Consider the following 21,245-nt stretch of genomic DNA (forward strand, 5'->3'; position numbering starts at 1 on the left):
ATTCTACCTTTGAGGAAAAAAAAACCAAAAACAAAAGAACAAAGAGGGTAGCCTCTCAAGTATCTTGATGAATTCTCGTGAGACATAATTTAGATACACTTAAAATGCCAAACACACGCTTAGTTCCTGGTATACTCTTTATACTTTATTTTTGAGAGGCTCTGGGCTCCAGTAGAGCCCGACTAGGGATTCCAACTCACAAACTGTGAGATCCTGACCTGAGGCAAAACCAAGCCGACTGAGCCACCCAAGTGCCCCTATAGCTGTGATTTTAAATTCTATTCACACCAGAAGACCCTTGGGAGCAGTGACCATGTTCGGCCCTGTACCTAATCACCAAACATTAATGGAATGAATGACCGAATGACTGGATACTGAAGGCTCAATCCTAGGGAAGCAGGTGCTGCCCGTTTCTGCCAGGAAGGGGTCTGCTAAATCTAGAAGCAAATGCTGAGTTCAGAGGCCCGCACTGGGGCAGCCCTACCCCACAGCTGGATACTGGTTTTGCAGAAACCTCTGCAAACAATTGCTTGCACCACATAGCACTACATTTTGTTTTAAGGTTTTATTTATTTTTGAAAGAGAAACAGGGTGAGTGGGGGAGGGGCAGAGAGCGAGGGAGACACAGAATGCGAAGCAACTCCAGGCTCTGAGCTGTCAGCACAGAGCCCGACGCGGCGACGCGGGGCTCGAACCCACGAGCTGTGAGATCCCGACCTGAGCTGAAGTCCTACGTTTAACCGACTGAGCCCCCCAGGCGCCCAGCACTACATTTTGAAAAGAGAAATCCCGAAAGCTTCCTTCTGCAGTTTTTCTGATAAGAACACTCGGGCCCCGACTTGACTTGCGTGCTCTCGCACACCCCCAGCCCCACAATCCCACGTATGGGGAAGGGGCACGTAAAACATGCCCCCGAGCCCGGAGGAAGACAGGAGGCACGCCTCGATCACTGGGCCGAGTGGCCTGGGGTGATGGGACCCTCCCCCTGCTGCAGGCAGGCTTCTGCCTCAGACCCACACGCGGCTTCCCGGGTCCACAAAGAACAAACTATGGGAGAGAGGAACACATCCAACAACGTAAGGCAAAAGCGGGCTGATTAGTAACATTAGCTGAGGTTTTTTTTGGCGCTTTGGTCCTTGTCTGTCCCAGACGTCTGTGGAGATGACGTGGGGGTGCTTCTGAAGATGGGGATGGGGCGGGCTGAGACCGTTGGGCCCAGGTGCCCCCCACGACGCCCCCCTGCTCAGCAGCCCCCCTCCCGGGTCCAGTTTCGGGCGTTGATGAAGAGCTGGAGCCAGGGGGAGGTAGTCAGAGTGTCAAAGGGAGGAGGCTGCCACGCCCACTGCCAAAGCCGCACAGCCCGCTCAGGGTGAGGCATGAGGGCCAGGTGGCGGCCATCGAGGGAGCAGACGCCAGCCACGCCCCCTGGGGACCCGTTGGGGTTCAGGGGATACTGTTCCGTGGGGTTCCCGTCGTCGTCGGCCCAGTGCAGCGGAGCCAAGCCCCTGGCCTCAATCTGGGCTTGGAGTTCCGGAGAAGAAAAAGCCATGTAACCTGGGGAGGGGGGGGTGGGGAGAGGAGGAGGGAAGTGAGATCACAGCTTCCCCTCTGGCGCCACCCCCCCCCCCCAACCCGGCCAGACCCTCCCCTGCCTTTGGGAGGCTGACCTTCGCCATGAGCGCTCCACACGGGTAGCACGGCTCCTTCCATCCCTCGAAGCATCAGGGCCGGCCCAGGACCCACCCGCACGCTGGCCCAGCGGGACTCAAAGCGCCCAGACAGGTTGTGGCGAAGCAGGAGGCCCGGCCGGGCCGGCCAGGAGTCCTGGCCCGTCCCCTCTGCCTCCTCGCTGGGGCTACCTCCCACCCAGCCCAGCAGAGCCAGCAACTGACAGCCATTACACACGCCCAGGCTGAAGGTGTCGGGCCGCTTCCGGAAACGTCTCAGTTCAGCCCCGGCTAGCGGGTGGAAGGTCACAGCAGCGGCCCACCCTAGCAGGGAACACAGAAGTCAGGGAGGGACCCGGAACGGAGGCGGATGGCTGCTTTCCGGTTCCAGCCCTGCCATGACCGCCACCCCCGCCCCTCCCCAGCACCCAAAATACACACACGTGCACGCAACTCAGGGCAAATCCAAGGGGAAGAAATAGGTTTATCTGCTTAAATCAGATGTTGCCAAGTCCTGGACCAGAGATGGCCCGTAAGTTTCTTGCCTGGCCAGCGGGGCATGTGCAACACTTTATTTCACTGCCTAACACTTAAAAATAAGATTTTTGTGGGGCGCCTGGGTGGCTCAGTTGGTTAAGTGTCCGACTTTGGCTCAGGTCATGATCTCGTGGTTCACAGGTTCGAGCCCAGAGTCAGGCTCTGTGCTGATGGCTCAGAGCCTGCAGCCTGCTTCGGATTCTGTGTCTCCCTCCCTCTCTGCCCCTCCCCTGCCCCCTAAAATAAAACATTTAAAAACAATTTTTTAAACTAAAATTTCATATAGGGGCGCCTGGGTGGCTCAGTCAGTTAAGTTGCCGACTCCTGACTTTGGCTCAGGTCATGACCTCATGGTTTGTGAGTTCAAGCCCTGAGTTGGGCTCTGTGCTGACAGCGTGGGGCTTGCTTGGGATTCTCTTTGTCTCTGTGCCTCCCCGCCACTCACATTCTGTCTCTCTCAAAAATAAATAAACGTTTTTAAAAATAACAAGATTCTGTGCAAAAAAAATCTGGATTCTTGGCTTCTCTCCAAAACAAAGACCTGGCCGTGCCGAGCCGGCTTTCTAACAGCACAATCTGCTGGTGTTGAGTGGTGCCCTTTGGTTGAGTCATGTGCCACCCAGCGCTCCCACACCTCATGTCGGTTAGCCACAGGCCTTGTGCTGGCAGCCGGCCCAGAGTCAATGTGCTCCCTCTCCCCGGACTTGGGAGGAGAGAGGCCAATTCTCGGTCAAGAAGGGAGCTAAGGCACCTCCCCGGGAATGGGCGGGGGAGGCCGTGGGCGGAAGCCTGACGCCCACCTTTGGCAGAGCCCAGGACATCCGCGTAGCTGAAGCCGCCCACGAAGGCCACGCCGCGGAACGTGTCCAGCCCGATCGCCCCAGAGCAGAGGTCCTGCATGGTCACATCCCACACCTGCCAGGACGGGGAGGGGAAGCTCAGGAGGACAAAGAGCCCGAGGCCCAGCCCCGGCCCCGCTGACGACGACGCTCACCTCGAACCCGGCCAAGTGGAAGCCGTCTGCCATCTCGCGGTCTCCGTTACTGCCCTCCTCTCGCAAGATGGCCACCCGGGGAATGGGACCACCTGGAAGGTGAAGGAGGGTCTCTGGGCCGGAGGGCTCCTTCCCCACCGCCATCCCCCCAGACGCGGCTCCGGGGCAGGCCCTGGCATCGGGCCGTGGGTTCCACCCCGGCCCAGTGTCCGGGAAGCCATGACTGTGCACACATTGCCTCACCAGGCTCTCGGGGCACGGAAGCTTTGGGGAAGCCTGGGGGCAGGCAGTAAGTGGGCCCCGTCCGCTCCCTGAGCCCCTGCTCTTCCTCCGCCACACAGCGCGGCTCGGCCTGCAGCCGGTCCAGCTGGAAACTCGTCTCCTCCCAGAGGGCTCGCAGCTGCCTCACAGACTCTTCCAGAACCACAGCCCCGTTCACGGACACTCGCACCTACGGGGAGAGGCCAGAGCGAGGACGTCCAACCTGGCCCCCCTCCCCCGGGCCGGCACAGGCGAACCGCGGCCCCCCGCGAGGCGCTGCCCGCTCCCTCACCAGGGCGTGGGGCCCAGCGTCGCCCGTGGCGCCCAGCTCCAGGCAGTGCAGGCCGGCGTCCCGGTAGCGCTTCAGCACCTGGGCCAGGTCGGGCCCCCGCACCTCCAGCACCAGGCCCGGCTCCTCGGCGAACAATGCAGGCAGTGCTGGGGGAACACAGGGGGCGGGAGGGTGACAAGGGTGCCACCGGAGATGCGGAGGTACAACCGAGGGGGGGGGGGGCGGCTAAAGGCTGAGTGAGCGCAGGCAAGGATCAGGGGTGGGGTGAGGCCTGGGAGACCATGACCAAGGATGTGGCCTCAGGGTCTCGGGAGATCTCAGATGGCAGGGGCGGGGAACTCACCTGGCTCAGTGGTCAGGGAGATGGCAAAGGACTCAGGGAACGGAGGTGGGGATGCTCCATTTTCTCACAGGACATGGGGTCTACGGGGCCCACCCTGCAGGCCACCCGGGCCCGAGTCCAGACCCCCGGCTCCTCACCATCGACCCCAGGGGCAGGCACGTCCACCTCTATCCCACAATTCCCAGCAAAGGCCATCTCTAGCAGGCAGGTGACGAGACCCCCGTCACTGACATCGTGGCCTGAGCAGAGGAGACGGTCTGGAGGAAGGAGAAAAACGCTCAGCAAGCTCAGGGCCCAAACCTGACGGCCCCGCGCCCTCACCCAGCAGGCCACGTGTGGGAACCAGAGAGAGGGGACGCCGCATCCCTCTTGCCCCAGCCTCGCCAGCTCAGCCGGGGAACGCCCGCCACGCATCCGCCACACACACACCGTCTCCGCCAGGGCCCCGCTCACCTCGAAGCAGCCCCTGCGTGATGCGGAAGGCACGCACCAGGTTCTCAGGAAGGTCCAGGTCCGGGGGCTGCTCGCCCAGCTGCGAGAAGCACTGGGCCAGGGCTGTGCCCCCCAGCCGGTGCTGCCCGGGGCTCAGAGGCACGAACAGCAGCCGGCCTGGGGAGACGGGGAAGAGGTGAGGGAGGTGAGCGGCTCAGGACTCCCCACCACACTCACGAGTGCCAAAGCGGCCGGCACGCGGACAGACCCACAGACGCCCGAACACATGACGCGGTGAGGACGGCGAAGCATCCACGTTTTACCTCTGCCCCCAGGACGCTTGAGGTCCGGCGTCACGGTGGCTGTGATGTCTGGACAGACGGCATAGGCCGAGATGACCAGCGACCCTGCAGGGCAAGGAGTGAGACAGTGAGGTGCCAGCCGCGCTCCGCAGGCCCTGCCCCGCTCTCCCCGGGACCCCCCAGGCCATACCGGGGGCCCGCACGGTCTCAGAGCCGACCCGGGCGGCCATGCTGAGGGAGTCCTTGCCACCGTCCACCGCCACACCCAAGGCCGCCATCACCGCCACCATCGCCGCGCAGGCGTCGGCCAGAGCCGCGCCCTCCCCCGGGAGCTTGGCCGCCCACATCCAGTTCCCGCTGCACTTCACATCCTGGGGAGCGGTGGACACCGGGCATTAGAGAGGGAGAGCCGCGTGGAGACCGGGCCGGGGCACAGGGACCGGGAGGTCCTGGGCACGAAGGGCAAGAGGAAAAGGTGAGAGGTGGACGGAGGTGCATCGCAGAGGCGGGCAGCCCCAGGGCAGAAGCCGCAGGGGACTCACCCGGAGGTCGGTGACCAGAGCAAACACCAGGTTGGTGAGGGCTTCGGCCACAGCCAGTCGGGCGGCAACCTTGGGGTCCAGCAGGCTTTTGACCGGCTGCTCTCCTAGAGCCGTGGCAGCCCCTACGAGCTCCTGGTGACTCAATGCCACAACCGCCACGTCGGCCAGAGGGGTCTGCAGGGGCCCAACGCACTGCTGCTGCGCCACCAGGCCGCCCACGGAGCGGTCCACCTGCGGGACCAGGCAGGGTCGGCAAGAGGCCAAGGGACAGGGACGCCGGGGCGCGGGGACACCAGGCCATCAGGGTGGCCGCCGGGCCCCGTCACTTCTCCCTTGGGCCTGTTGAGCCCCCTCGGCAATCCCAAAGAGTGGGAGGCCAGGGTGGTGAGCAGAGGGAAGGGCACGGGGGACGAGGGGCAGAGCAGGGGTGCAGGGAAACCTTGTTGGTGAGGTATCGCTTGCTGGCCACAGCAGGCAGCCTCAGGACGCGCTCCAGAGCCTGGCGCACACTCAGCCCCGGGGGCAAGGCCAGAGGACGCAGCACGGGGAGACTCCGCTGCAGGAAGAACTCCTAGGATACAGAAGGCGGCAGGGGTGTGAGCACCCGGGCACACGGGTGAGAAGGCGCACGTCGGCAAAGGGGGAGTCTGAAGAGCTGGGGTGGGGAAGGGAGACCAGCCTCCCTCCCACCCACCCACACGCACCTTCCGAGGCATCTTGCCCAGCACCCAATCCAGCTCCAGGTCCACAGGGGTCGGGGGCGAGGGGGTGTCCCCTTCGCCATTTCTTCCAACGGGACAGTCCCGATCGTCCACCAGCACGATCTACAGACCATGGGAACATGGCCCAGAGCGCACAAAACCGTGAGGCCCAGCAGGGGCCACTTCTAGAAAGCAGCGAGGTGCGCTTCCCACCCTCTGCTTGGGCTTCCCCTCGAGGGCCTGCCCGTCCCCCCCCCCCCCCCATTTCCCAGTCTGTGAGCCACCGACTCCCGCCCTCCCACTCCCCGCACCTACCCCCTGCTCCAGCCCACCCCCCGCAGCTCCGCGCCCACCCATGCGGCCAACTCACCCTCCTGTCTCCCGTAATGGTGCCCACAAAGCAAGCTGGGCAGCGCTCCCGGGCGCTGACACGACTGAGGAAGTCTCGGTCCATGGGCCTCAGCAGAAGAGCATTCGACTCCTGGTACTCGGCCCCCCAGATTTCCAGGGCGTTCAGGGTCGGGTCCCCGAGCTGCAGCCACGAGGGAGGAGGAAAGGAAGAGGTCGGTGGGCACTCTCCAGGCTCACGTTTCTGCTAGAAGATGGCGGGGGCCAGCGGGGACGGGGAGGCAGCCAGGCCCGGGGGGACAAGGCCCACCTGGAAGCGGCTGGTGTAAATGACAGCTCCAGCTGGGTCACTCAGCTCCTTCAGGACGTTGCCTGGTGAGAGGGTGCGTGGGAAGGTGGTGACCTGGCCACGGTCGGGACCCGGCCAACAGAGGACAGTGCCCGGCCTCCCCGGGAGCCCCTGATGCTGTGTGTCCCGCACGGATCACTTCCACACCCTCACCACCAACCACCCCAGGGCAGCGGGCTCCCAACGCCCCAAAGCGGAGCCTCTCCAGAAGGTACAGGGGGTGGAGGATGGGACCCGGGGCCGGGCGGCCAGTCGCAGATCCTCGATGCCCCTCTCTGAGCCGAATCTCGCAAGAGCCCGGGGCGGCCGGGACCCTTGTCCGAACCCCTTCTCTCACCATTGCCACCGGCACCCTGGTCGTGGAGGCTGCAGATGGGGTTCCCCCTGGCGGCCTCCACGCAAGCCCGGATCACACGGTTCATCTTCTGTTCCATCTCCGGGTCTCCCCGCTGCACAGCCCCAAAGTCCAGGTCACTGGAATTGTCTCCCTGCACCTGGGGGAACGCATGGCATAGCTCAGGCGAGGGGGTCCGGGAGCTCACGCCCCACCCGTGCACAGGGCCCCACAACGTCCCGGAGGCTGCATCTGAGCTACTCTCCTCACCTGCACAGACGAGGCGGCTCCACCCCCGACTCCGATCCTGTAGGCGGGACCCCCGACCTTTACAACGTCCATGCCTGAGAGGAAGGAAGACACAGTCCGAACACCGGCGTCAAGATCCCACACAAGTGTCAGCACGAGTAAGTTAAGGATACAGGGAAGCAGACAGACCGGGACAGCAATCGGTATTACAAACGCAAGTGTTCTTTGGATAAATACACTTTGAGGAATTCACGCTCCGGATTTATTCACGTAGGCGCAAAGTCACCTATGTACAAAATTAAACACTGCAGTATTATTTCTATTACCAGAGAGGAAATACTGTTGACCTTTCTTTAAAAAAATGTTTTTAATGTTTATTTTTGAAAGAGAGAGAGACAGAGTGTGAGCGGGGGAGGTGCAGAGAGGGAGACACAGAATCTGAAGCAGGCTCCCGGCTCTGAGCTGTCAGCACAGAGCCCGACATGGGGCTCAAAACGATGGACTGCCAGATCATGACCTGAGCCGAAATCGGGCGCTTAATCGACTGAGCCACCCAGGCTCCCCCTGGCCAACTGATTTTTGACAAGAGTCCCAAGACAATTCAAGAAGGTACGAATAGTCTTTTCAAAACATGGTGTTAGGACAACTGGATATCCACATATAAAAGGGAGAAGTTAGACTCCTACCTCACACTATATACAAAAATTCATTCAAAACATATCAGAAACCTAAATGTAAGAGCTAAAAGCTATAAAAATAATATATAAAAAACACAGCTGTAAATCTTTAGGACTTCCTAAATATAAGGGTTAAAAGCTATAAAAAATATTACAAGAAAACACCGCTGTAAATCTTAAGGACTTTGGCTTAGGTGATGATCTCTTAGTCGTGACATCAAAACCATAAGCAGCAAAAGAAAAAATAGATAAACCAGACTTTACCAAAATTAAAAACATTGGGGTTTCATAAGACACCATGAAGAAAGTAAAAAGACAACCCACAGAATAGGATATATTTGCAAATCATGTATCTACCCGATAAAAGTCTAGCATCTAGAATATATAAAACTCTTATAACTACACAAAAAAGACAACCCCATTTAAAAATGGACAAAGAGGGGTGCCTGGGTGGCGCAGTCGGTTAAACGTCCGACTTCAGCCAGGTCACGATCTCGTGGTCCGTGAGTTCGAGCCCCACGTCAGGCTCTGGGCTGATGGCTCAGAGCCTGGAGCCTGTTTCCGATTCTGTGTCTCCCTCTCTCTCTGCCCCTCCCCCGTTCATGCTCTGTCTCTCTCTGTCCCAAAAATAAAATAAACGTTGAGAAAAAAAAAATTTTTTTAAATGGACAAAGAAACTGGTGTAGCTGCTCTGGAAAACAGTATGGAGGTTCCTCAGAAAATGAAAAATAAAACTACCCTACGACCCAACAATTGCACGACTGGGTATTTATCCAAAGGATACAAGTGTGCTGTTTCGAAGGGACACATGCACCCCCATGTTTATAGCGGCACTATCAACGATAGCCAAAGCGTGGAAAGAGCCCAAGTGTCCAACGACAGACAAACGGATAAAGAACATGTGGTACATATAGGCAATGGAGCATTATTTGGCAGTAAAAAAGAATGAAAACTTGCCATTTGCCATAACATGGATGGAACTAGAGGGTACTATGCTCAGCGAAATTAGTCAGAGAAAGACAAGTATCATATGACTTCACTCATATGTGGAATTTAAGATACAAAACAGAAGAACATAGGGGAAGGGAAGCAAAAATAATATAAAAACAGGGAGGGGGACAAAACATAAGGGATTCTTAAATATAAAGAGTAAACTGGGGCGCCTGTGTGGCTCAGTCAGTTAAGTGTCCGACTTCGGCTCAGGTCATGGTCTCACCTTGTGGGTTCGAGCCCCATGTCGGGCTCTGTGCTGACAGCTTGGAGCCTGGAGCCTGCTTGGGATTCTGTGACTCCCTCTCTCTCTGCCCCTCCCCCACTAATGCTCTCTCACTCTCAAAAATAAATTAAAGAAAAACCATTTAAAAATAATCAAAGAAAAAGAATAAACTGAGGGCTGCTGGAGGGGTTATGGGTGGAGGATGGGCTAAATGGGCACATGGCATTAAGGAGAACACTTGTTGGGACGAGCACTGGGTGTTATACGTAGGGGATGAACCACGGGAATCTACTCCTGAAATCATTAGTGCACTATATGGTAACTAACTTGGATGTAAATTTTAAAAATTAATAAAAATAAATAAAATAAAAATGGACAAAGAGGGGTGCCTGGATGGCTCAGTAGGTTAAGTGTCTGCCTCTGGGTTTCGGCTTAGGTCATGATCTCAGTTGTGAGATCAAGCCCCACATTGGGTTCTGCGCTGGGCATAGAGCCTGCTTAGAATTCTCTCTCTTCCTCTCTGCCTCTCCCCCGTTCACACTCTGTCTCTCACAAATAAATTAATTAATTTAAAAAAGAATGACAAAGAATCCAGACAGACATTTCACCACGGAAGACATATAAACGCATATGAGGAGTGTCAACGTCATCAGTCATTAGGGAAATGCAAATCAAAACCACAACGAGACACGACTTTATGGCATGGGATGGCTAGAATCAAAAAAGATCAACAAGACGTGGTGAGGATGTGGAGAAATCAGAACCCTCTTACATTGCTTGGGGGAGTGTGAAAGGGTCCAGCTGCTTTGGAAAACAGTCTGGCCATTTTTCAAAAAGTTACACGTAGGGGCGCCTGGGTGGCTCAGTCGGTTGAGCGGCCGACTTCGGCTCAGGTCATGATTTCGCGGTCTGTGAGTTCAAGCCCCGCGTCGGGCTCTGGGCTGACGGCTCAGAGCCTGGAGCCTGTTTCAGGAGCCTGTTTCAGATTCTGTGTCTCCCTCTCTCTGACCCTCCCCTGTTCGTGCTCTGTCTCTTCCTGTCCCAAAAACGAAAATAAAAAAACGTTAAATTGTTAAAAAAAAAAAAAAAAGTTACACATAGTGACTAAGTGACCCAGCAATTCCACACCTAGTTATAAGGCTAGAGGTACGAGAACCTGTGGACACAGAAAAATGTGTACACATATATTTGGGGCACCTGGGTGGCTCCGTCAGTTGAGTGTCCGACTTCAGCTCAGGTCATGGTTTCACGGTTCGTGAGTTCGAGCCCCACATCAGGCTTCCTGCTGTCAGTGCAGAGCCCGCTTCAGATCCTCTGTTCCCCCTTCTCTGCCCCTACCCCACCTGTGCTCTCTCTCTCAAAAATAAACATTAAAAAAAAAGGAAAGAAAGAAAAACGTGTACACGTATATTTATAGCAGCACTATCAATACCAGCTGAAAAGTAGAAGAAACTCAAATGTTTACGGACTGAGGAATGGATAAACACGAAAGGTCTACATAATGGAGTATCATTTGACTGTAAAAAAAAAAAAAAAAGAGGGGCGCCTGGGTGGCTCACTCGGTTGAGCGTCCGACTTCAGCTCAGGTCACGATCTCACGGTCCGTAAGTTCGAGCCCCACGTCAGGCTCTGGGCTGATGGCTCAGAGCCTGGAGCCTGCTTCCGATTCTGTGTCTCCCTCTCTCTCTGCCCCTCCCCCGTTCATGCTCTGTCTCTGTCTCAAAAATAAATAAATGTTAAAAAAAAAAAAAAAGAAAAAAAAAGAAATATTAATACATGCTCTGGTGCAGATGAGTCTTGAAAATATGCTAAGTGAAAGATGCCAGACACAAAAGGTCACAGACCGTTTGATCCCATTTACATGAAGTATCTGGAACTGGCAAATCCACAGGGACAGAAAGTAGATTAGCAGCCGCCAGGGGCTGAGGGGGGGAAGGTGCTAAGGAGTATGGCGGTGACGACAATGTTCTGGAATTGGTAGGAATCGATGCACAGCTTTGTGAATACACTAAAAAAAAACCCACTGATGTGGTTAAAAGGGTGACCTTTATGATACACAAATTACATCTCTATTTTATTAAAAAATTGAAGTGTGTGCATATGTTCCTTATCTAAAAAAAGGGACAAACATACATATAGGCCTGTTTTCTTTCCCCCCCCCTTTTTTTTAAATGTTTATTTATTTCTGAGAGAGAGAGACAGAGCGGGAACAGACAAGGGGCGGAGAGACAGAATCGGAAGCAGGCTCCAGGCTCTGGGCTGTCAGCACAGAGCCCAACGAGGGACTCGAACTCATAAACCATGAGATCATGACCTGAGCCGAAGTCGGACGCTTAACCCGACTGAGCATACCAGGTGCCCCCATATAGGTCTGTTTTCTTAAACGAGTTTTTTCCTTTTAGCACGCATGAGTGGAGGGGCAGAGAGAGGGAGAGAGGGAATCCCAAGCAGGCTCCACGCTCGGCATTGAGCCCGACGCGAGGCTCAGTCTCACGAACTGTGAAAACATAACCTGAGCCGAAATCAAAAGTCAGGTGCTTAACCGACTGAGTCACCAGGGCGCCCCAAGTCTGTTTATATATGCTGGAAATATCTCCAGTAAGGTATGCAAGTAACTGGTTAACAGTGATTATCTCTAGGGAGAGAAACATGGTGGCTGGAGGTCAAGGGAAGGACAGTTTTTTTGCTGTATAACCTTGTTTGCCTCTTAAATTCTGAACCATGTGACGGGGTCACCTATTCAATACACGGGGAGGGAGGCAAACCGTAAGAGACTCTTAAATGCAGAGAACAAACTGAGGGTTGATGGGTGTGGGGAAAATGCGTGGTGGGCACGGAGGAGGGCACTTGTTGGGATGAGCATTGGGTGCCGTATATAAGCGATGAATCACTGGGTTCCACTCCTGAAGCCAAGGCTATAGTGTCTGTTAAATAACTTGAGAATAAGAAAAAAAAAATACGTGCGTGTGTGTATAAATAAATAATAAACACATAAAAACGAACCCTAGCGTAGCCTCCAAATTCCCCTCCAGCAGCTGCTGGGTGCTGCGGACAAAGCCGGCTGGATATGGAGAAGGGGGGTGGGCTTTTACCTGGCTCTGGGGGCTCCTTGCTCACATGCTCAGCCTCCATGGACCCAATGCCCCCACTAAACATGATGGGTTTGATCCACTCACGCCGCTGGCCGTCCGGGAGCTGGAGGCCCAAGGAGCGGGCGAAGCCTGGAGTGTGGACACCAGACAGTGGGGACAGAGGCCAGTCAGTACCGCCCCCCACAACCCAGCGCTCACTCAGTCATTCACCCCACCCCACCTCTCGTACTAGGTGTCCATTAACCCCCACGCCCCCAGCCTCACCGGCCAGCACTGGCTCCCCGAACTTGTTGCCGTAATCAGAAGCCCCATTACTGGCCTCAATGGCGACCTCCAGGGGTCGGGCAAAGTTCTCAGGATACTGGAAGCTTGGGTCCTCCCAGGGCAAATTGTAACCTGGAAGGAAAGGGGAAGGTTGGCTGTAAAGACAGAAAACAGGGGCGCCTGGGTGGCTCAGTCGGTTAAGCGGCCGACTTCGGCTCAGGTCATGATCTTGCGGTCCGTGAGTTCTAGCCCCGCGTCGGGCTCTGTGCTGACAGCTCAGAGCCTGGAGCCTGCTTCAGATTCTGTGTCTCCCTCTCTCTGACCTTCCCCTGTTCATGCTCTGTCTCTCCCTGTCTCAAAAATAAATAAACGTTTAAAAAAAAAAAAAAAAAGACAGAGGCGCCAGGGTCCTTTGGGAAGAGTCTAATCCACCAAGGACCGCCCATGTGGGTGGAGTGTCCCGCTTCTGGAAGTTCTACTTCAAGGAGGTGTAGAGCCTGTGATTAAGCACCAATCTTGTTCCCCACCTCCCACACCAGCCTTGGGATCAGAGTTCTTAGTGCTCTCTAAGAAATTAGACTTTGGGGGCAGGTGGTGATCATTAAGACTGACCCAACACCATGTTTCGTTGCTGAGCAGATGCTATTTCATAAAGCAAATTGCAGGAGGCGCCTGGGTGGCTCAGTCGGTTAAGCATCAGACTCTTGGTTTTGGCTCAGGCCATGATTCCATGAGCTGTGAGTTGGGCTCTGTGCTGAGAGTGCGGAGCCTGCTTGGGATTCTCTCTCTCTCTCCGTCTCTCTCTGCCCTCCCCCACTCATGCTTGCGCTCTCTCTCAAAACATAAATAAACTTAAAAAAAAAGAAAGAACGTTGCAGTTCTGCAAAGCCTATCTGGGCACCTGGGTCTCCCCTGGGCTTAAGAGTCCTCACGGCCACAGTCGGTGAAAGGCCAGCTACACTGGAGCCCTGCCTCCCAAGAAAAGGCACCCAGGATGACCTTAAGAAACAGAGGTGCTCCAGGCCTGCCGGGACAGGGAAGGGACGGCAGGGAGCAAGGAGGCAGGACCTGGAATGTGCAGGTTTCCAAAACAGTAGCCAGCAGTCCCAGCCACCACGTGGGCACCACGGCCCGTGCACTGGACATCTCGGATCCGGCCGCCGGTGCCTGTGGTCGCCCCACTGAAGGGGGCTACTCCTGTAAAGAGACAGGGGAGAGGTATGGGTACCACAGAGAGAGACCCCAGCCCTGCCCATCCCATTAAAACTCAGGACAACCAGCCTGTCTGTTTTCCCAGACCCAGCCGAGGACCTTCACTCTACCCTACACTCTGAGCTCCCTCACCTGTCCCCGGGACCCAGCTCACCTGTGGGGAAGTTGTGGGTTTCCGCCGTGAAGACGACATGTCTCAGCGCCCGCTGCTGCCGGAAGCAGCTTGGTCGCGTGGGGTCCTCGGGCTGTAGGAATCGGACCTCCTTCCCTTGGATTGCGCTGTGGACACATTGGTTCTGGACCTTGCTTCCTTCCTGGGGTCTGCGCTTACCCCGTGAAGGCTTGGGGCCTCCCCTCTCCTGGACCCTAGGCCAGCCTAGGACCCAGCCCACCTGCTGTTGTCACAGAACTTGAGGACGTTGTTGGGGTTCGAGGACGCCTGAGTGCTCATGATGGCCTCAAACAGGGAGTGCGTCATCTCCTGCCCATCCATGTGGAGCTGGCCCTTGAAGAACCAGTGTCGGCTGTGCTCGCTGCAGGGGTGACGGGGGAGCAGGGGGAAGGCCGGCAGAAACACGGGTCACGTCGCACACCGTGCCGGCTCTCCCCACCAGCATCAGCAACTGTTATGGTACAGCCAGCTCTCACTCAGATGACAGGTCACACCAGATTCCCAAGCCCACAAGCCTCAAACGTTCTTTCACTGTGGACCACTCAGACTCAAAGTGAACAGGGTGTCAAGACGTGAATGGAGACGACTGCATGGACATGGAGCCCGGGCCCCCAGACAGACTCGGGGACGCCCCCGTGCCAAAAGACAGCCGTGAAGGCGAGTCCCTGCGCCCTCCCCTTCCAACCTCCACGGGCTCAGACATCAGGATGGCCCCCATTCCTTCCCACCTATTGGACTGAGCCAGGTCGAAGGCCTCCACGGTGCTGGGGTTCCGCTTTAGCTCCTGGAAGCGTTTGGTGTAGAAATCCAGGTCCCAGGAGTCTAGGGCCAGGCCTAGGAGACAACCACGGGAAGAGCGGACGGTGGGGTGCAGGCCCCCACTGTCACGGGTCCCGGCATCCCGACTGGCCTCGGCTGGGCCTGCCTCCCGGGCACCCCTGCTCACCTAGCTCCCGGTTGGCTTTTTCCAGGGCACGCCGGCCCTCTGCCAGGATGTCGATCCGGCCGTTGAGAGGTGCTGACACGCTCCGAAGGGAGAAGCTCTGGATGGGCTGCGGGAAGTGCTGCTCCGTCATCCGGTCATGCAGGGTAGCCAGAGCCAGGGTCTTCGTCTCAGAGGAAGGGGGCTTGGCAAACTAGGGGCGGAGACACACGCAGAGGGCAGGGGGCGGAGAGCTGAAGAGTGGACAAAATGGTGCACCCCGGTCCTCTAAGTCACGCAGGGCCAGCCCACTGCTGTCTCCGTGGTGCCCGTGTTCTGATTAGAACAACACGCCCTTGCCAGGCACGAGTCCGCGTAAGGGGCGCACAGGCTGGACTTCTGTCCCGTTCAGCCCTCGACCAGGTAGCCTCAGGCAGTGAACAACTTGCAAACAGGACAGGCCTAAAGCCAAGAGCTCCTCCCCGTTTCTACCCGTTTCTCCTTTACTATCTCTGTAAAGTTCAGGACCTCATCTCTTTATCTCGGGCCTCACCGAGAGCAGGTAGCGCCGGGTAGTCTCCACGCGATCCACGGCCCCCAGCCCCGCAGCCCAGCACACGGACACGACGTTGGTAGAGGCTGGGGTGGAGAAGTTCAGCCTGAGGAGTGGGCCGGATGGTTAGGACCCCAGAGCCCCCGGTTTCAGTGGCTTTCCGGGCGGGGTGTGGCGTTCCGGGCAGGGAGTAGGACGGAACGAAGGAAGTACAGATCCGCCAAGGATCGAGATGGGAGGAAAGAGAGGAATGGAAGCAGAAGGGGTGGGCAGTGTGCCTGCAAGGGAGGAATGCCCGAGAACATGGAATGGATCGCCCTGGGCTGAGACACTTGCCTGGGCCCAACCTCCAGCAGTAGGTCGCTGGAGTCAGAACGGAGCCAGGACTCCTGGGCAACATCACCCGGTAACAAGGGGCAGCCAAAGAGCCACGTGAGCTTCTTCATCTCCTCGGCGCTTGGGAGGGAGTCCGCTGCACGGAGGGACAGGGCAAGGATACCTTGAGACACGGCCCCTGGCCTGGTAGACCTCCCCCAAGAATCCGATACTTGGCCCAACCTGTCCAGTTCACGTTGTAGCACAGCTCGGTCTTGACAGCCTGCAGCTCTGGCAATTTCCCTTGCAGCTTCCTCCGAGTGTGTCCAGAGGCTGCCCTCTCATGGCCAGAGGGACGGACATAGAAGTGAAGGACTGAGGGCATCTCTGCAGGTGTCCCGTACTGGAGAGAGGAGTTAGGTTCCTAAAAAGTAACACCCACTATAACCTGTCAAACTGATTTCACATTCCAAAGACAGATGAGGCTTTGGAGGCGTTAGGGATGGGGTGGGGGAGAGAGGGGCATTTTCAGAGGTACTCTGAAAAACGGAAGCTTGGGGGTCTTAATTAACCCTGCAAAATGTAGGAACAGGTACATTCTCGACACATGCTCCTTGCCGGGCCCCCACGCACGGTCTTAGAAACCATTTCCGCCCTTGTAGAGATTACATTTTATTGAGGGCGACAGGCAAGGACCCAAACGTTTCCAGGCCACTGTGGTTAGGGCCAAGAGACTGTGGGTACCAACCTAGCACTTTAGGAATTAAGAAAGACTTGCGGGGAAAAATAGCATCTAAGTGTAAATCTATAGGATGAGCCGGACTGGGCCCAGCTGGTGAAGTCAGATGACACCATCCTTCTGACACTCCTCTGCCTTCTGAGGCACCTGCTGGGAACCTGTCCTTCATTCTCTTCCCTCTACATGCTCTTCCTAAGTGACTTTTGCAGACTCGTGGCTTTAAATACCGTCTGGTAGACTGAGCAACTGAAAATGCCAGCATTCAACCATTTCTTTTAACCAAAAATGGCAATTTCATATTATTTGAGTTGCCATCTGCCAACAGATTCCCTAACCTAACTCAATCTTGACTCTCCCTGAAACGCCAAAGCAGTACGTTAAAATGCTCACATGACTGGGGTGCTCAGCTGGCTGAGTCAGTGGAGCGTGCAACTCTTTACCGCAAGTTGTGAGTTCGAGTTCCACGTGGGGTGGAGAGATTACGTCAAGATAAAATCTTTGAAATATAATAATAAAATGCGGGGCGGCTGGGTGGCTCAGTCGGTTGAGCGTCTGACTTCGGCTCAGGTCATGATCTCACGATCCGTGGGTTCGAGCCCCACGTCGGGCTCTGTGCTGACAGCTCAGAGCCTGGAGCCTGCTTCCGATTCTGGGTCTCCCTCTCTCTCTGCCCTCTCCCACTCATGCTGTCTCTGTCTCCCAAAAATAAACATTAAAAAAATTTAAAAAATAAAAAGAAAAGAAAATATAATAATAAAATGAAATGCTTATGTGACATCTCCACGTAGATGTGCCATAAACACAGATGACTGTCTGTTTTGGCCAAAACACAAATTTTGAGGGGCGCCTGGGTGGCTCAGTCGGTTAAGCGTCCGACTTCGGCTCAGGTCACGATCTCGCTGTCCGTGAGTTCGAGCCCCGCGTCGGGCTCTGGGCTGATGGCTCGGAGCCTGGAGCCTGCTTCCGATTCTGTGTCTCCCTCTCTCTCTGCCCCTCTTTCTTTGTCTCAAAAAAACCTGCTATGCTCCCAGTTTCTCCCTCCGGTCAACACTAACAAACCAGCTGCTCAAGCCAAAAATACAGTCTACCTTAATTCTTCTTTCTCTGAGCCCTCTCTGTATACCCCATCTGCCAGCGAAGCCATTTCCAAACATATCCCCGGATCTGTCCACACCCTTCCATCCCTGTTACTGTCTGTCACTACGATCACTCACTTGGGACCTCCTGAATAGCACCCCAATCCCACTCCCGCCCCAGCCACCAGCCACTTGGCATATTTCAACATAAATGAGATCATGGCTTCTCATCACATGTGGTAAAACCTTCCAACCCAGTACCTGGCTTTCCTAGTCTGGCCACTGCCCACAACTCCAACCCTATCTTACGCCACACTCTTTTTCATCCACAAGGCCCCACCACACTGGCTTCTCTTCTGTTTCTCTTAACTTGTCAATCTCAGTTCTGGAAGGTATTTTTCTCACGTGGATATTTGCACAGCTAGCACTTTTGTGACTTAGGTTCCTGGTGAAATCACCTTCTTGGAAGGGACTTCCTTGATCCACCCTTCTGAACTAGCCCCTCTCAGACAGCCCTGTTTTATTTAATTAATTTAGGTTGTTTTTCAAGTCTATTTATTTTGAGAGAGAGAGAGAGAGAGAGAGAGAGAGAGAGAGGGAGGGCGAGTATCCCAAGCAGGCTCTGGTGGTATCAGCACAGAGCTGGATGTGGGGCTCAAACTCACGAACCTTGAGATCATGACCTGGGCTGAAATCAAGAGTTGGACACTTCACCGACGAAGCCACCCAGGAAAGCCTAATTTAATGTTTAATATTTGCATATAATTAGTCATAATTAAAGTTAATTACAACTAATGTAAATTTAATTAATTATAAAATATAAGCTTTAGAATTATATATGATTAACTTAAATGATTAATTTTTTTTTAATTTTTTTTAACATTTATTTATTTTTGAGAGACAGAGTATGAGCAGGGGAGGGGCAGAGAGAGAGGGAGACACAGAATTCCAAGCAGGCTCCGGGCTCCGAGCTGTCAGCACAGAGCCCGACGCGGGGCCTGAACCCACACACTGCGAGATCATGACCTGAGCCGAAGTCGGACACTTAACCAACTGAGCCACCCAGGCGCCCCTTAAATGATTATTAATCCAGTGCTTATCAGTACCTGACATTTTAATTCATTTTAAGCTCTACCTGCCCCACTAGCCCAAAATCTCCATTCGGGCCAGGCCTCATTTCCGTGAACGATGATGCTCCTGACCGATCAGTCTCGATCCCCGCCTTTCTCAGCGCTCCCCACCCGCTTCTGATCACCCTTTTCTGAAGCTGGGCCCCCTCCCAGTTGTCCTTTATACCGTCCTTCCTATAGGAATTATCACACGTGAGCCATCTGACTTTCGTCTATCCCTCCGTAAACAGAAGCCCCAAGGGCTCAGGGACAGGGTTGCCCACGGCAGGGCTGCATCCCCAACGGCTAGCATGACATAATCGAGGAGGTCCCAGGCTTTGCGTTGGCCAAGCGCTCCGGGCGAGAGGGGCTGAGAGTACGCGGGGAGTCTGCCCTGCCGCGCGGCTCGGGAAGGCGCGCAAGGACGCACGAATGCGCCGCAGCTGGACACAGCTGGGCCGGGCCCGCTAGGGACACGGACGCGGCCTGAGTCAGACCTGGAGAGGGTGGCGAAAGGGTGTGGCAAACAAGGTGTCAGGACTGAAGCGTGATAGCCATACGCACGTGGAATCCACGATCCCGGGTCCAGAGGTTCTCGAAAGCTAGCCCGCGTGTGGAGCCCGGAAGAGGCGGGGCCGCCGAGCAACTTCCGGTACCTCCCCCCCCCGCCCCCCGCCCCCCTCCAGCTTGTGTAGCTCAGTAATGGGCTGAGTTCTTGGTTTTGGGGGTTTTGTTTTTGTTTTTGTTTTTGTTTTTGTTTTTGTTTTTGTTTTTGTTTTTGTTTTTGTTTTTTTTCGAAATACGGTAGGTCCCATGGCCTGCCCTCCCCGGTGCCCGTATAAACTGTGACGGAGACAGGAACTTTGAATGCAGGAAACGGAACGAGAAGCATCGTCCTTGTCCAGGACTCAGTTTCCCTCTCCCTCCTACTTTGGCTTTTTTCCACTTTTTTCTTTAATAAATGAATAGATTTATTTAATTCTTAGCAGAGTGGGAGGCCTACATTTTTAATTTCCACACTCTCGCCAGTGACAGTAACAATGACAACGATAGGAAGACATTCACTAAACGCCCGTTAAGGCACTTGACAGGATCTCGTTTGATCTTCACAAAAACCCTTGGTGTACAGATGTGGGAGCTGAGGTTCCTCGCAACGACTTGTCACCTGGTTTTGCCACTTGGCACTTTCTACCTATGTACACATTTTTTTGTGCATTTTTTTAAACCCTCGTAATACATAGATACATGGTTTGTGTCAGTGAGGATCCTATCAGAATATGGATGGCACACTCGAAAATGGCTAACAACAGCAATTCAATAGAGTCTTTTTAATGAATCTTTAACAGAGAAATGCTCCGAGTAAAAGGTGAAAGTCTTGATCCTCATCTGTTTCCTTATTTATTCCCCTCTGCTATACAGGGGCCAAGAGGAAGGTAAGGCAAGTGAGTACCTGGGTGCAAAACTTATGGAGATACTTCAAATGTTCATTCACCCTAATTCCAGCCATGCCCCAGATATAATAGTTGCTACCTGTTTGATGTGTAAAGTTCCAGGTTATTGAAATGAGTTTTCTCAGGGCTCACTTCTGACAGAGGTCATGTATTAATCTTTTGACATCTGAGCACCTCTTGGTTTCTTTCCCTTTAGGCGCTCCTTGGCTCCACCCAGTACGTACCTTCCAGAGCCTTCCAGGAGCCTTAGTTTGCTCAGCTCTCTCTCTGATCCTATTTACTTCACATTTTCTTGTGTGTGTGTGTGTGTGTTTTTAAGTAGGCTTCTTGCCCAACGTGGAGCTTGAACTGACAACCCTGGGATGAAGAGTCACCTCTCTACCAACTGTGCTAGCCAGACACCTCTCCCCAACATTTTAGTATTCCCAGTGTATCGTAAGTTTTCAGCTTTCACCTCCATATAGTGACTTCCAGACTTATCCTTTAGGCCCTAATCCCTCTCCTGACTTTGGTCCCATATATCCAGCTGCCCCTTGGACAAGAATAGCCTGTTCAAAATCACCAGGTCTAGAGGACAGCACCACACTTCCTTCCCTGTGTGACGGACCAACCACTCTTCTCCATGCTTCCCTAACATCTTCCCCTCTCCCACCCTTTTCCTTTAAGATGCTTATTAAATCAAGCATGATCTATTTCAGTGTCCTGTTATTCTCTTGTGCCCTTCTCATTTGGTTTTTGCATGCTGCCGCTAGATTAGCGTGACATTTATAATTTTTTTTCAACGTTTATTTATTTTTGGGACAGAGAGAGACAGAGCATGAACGGGGGAGGGGCAGAGAGAGAGGGAGACACAGAATCGGAAACAGGCTCCAGGCTCCGAGCCATCAGCCCAGAACCCGACGCGGGGCTCGAACTCACGGACCGCGAGATCGTGACCTGGCTGAAGTCGGACGCTTAACCGACTGCGCCACCCAGGCGCCCCTTAGCGTGACATTTAAATGACACCAGTGAAGGGAGGGTGGTGAGGGTGAGAAGTACAACTTTCTCTGATCACTGTCACTGATACTCAACGCTCCCTCCTGTGAACCATCAAAAG

At 54.8% G+C, this 21,245-nt stretch overlaps 1 protein-coding gene across 3 annotated transcripts; it reads right to left on the bottom strand.

Moving 5' to 3' along the window:
* Positions 1-687: 687 nt before the first annotated feature.
* PFAS (phosphoribosylformylglycinamidine synthase) lies at positions 688-19,328 on the bottom strand. 3 transcript variants are annotated; one of them, XM_040453272.1, is made up of 28 exons: positions 19,263-19,328; positions 16,018-16,198; positions 15,796-15,931; positions 15,460-15,565; positions 14,931-15,120; positions 14,713-14,818; positions 14,205-14,345; positions 13,967-14,091; positions 13,669-13,797; positions 12,601-12,732; positions 12,337-12,465; positions 7,373-7,446; positions 7,106-7,262; positions 6,730-6,791; positions 6,442-6,603; positions 6,075-6,194; positions 5,810-5,941; positions 5,371-5,601; positions 5,019-5,199; positions 4,850-4,933; positions 4,548-4,703; positions 4,232-4,351; positions 3,752-3,897; positions 3,442-3,649; positions 3,199-3,290; positions 3,005-3,119; positions 1,668-1,991; positions 1,244-1,554 (listed from the first exon to the last, which is right to left on the bottom strand). In XM_040453272.1, the coding sequence occupies exons 2-28, from the start codon at positions 16,157-16,159 to the stop codon at positions 1,244-1,246; spliced, it is 4,011 nt and encodes a 1,336-aa protein (XP_040309206.1). In that variant the 5' UTR covers positions 16,160-16,198; positions 19,263-19,328. The 3 variants fall into 3 exon arrangements, with proteins under 3 accessions (XP_040309207.1, XP_040309206.1, XP_040309205.1); XM_040453271.1 differs by having other exon boundaries at positions 19,196-19,326; XM_040453273.1 differs by lacking the exon at positions 19,263-19,328 and having other exon boundaries at positions 688-1,554; positions 16,018-16,159.
* Between the last annotated feature and the right edge of the window lie 1,917 nt (positions 19,329-21,245).

Source organism: Herpailurus yagouaroundi, unplaced genomic scaffold (genome assembly GCF_014898765.1).
Source record: "Herpailurus yagouaroundi ecotype Mexico unplaced genomic scaffold, PumYag 208, whole genome shotgun sequence".
Lineage (NCBI taxonomy): Eukaryota > Metazoa > Chordata > Mammalia > Carnivora > Felidae > Herpailurus > Herpailurus yagouaroundi.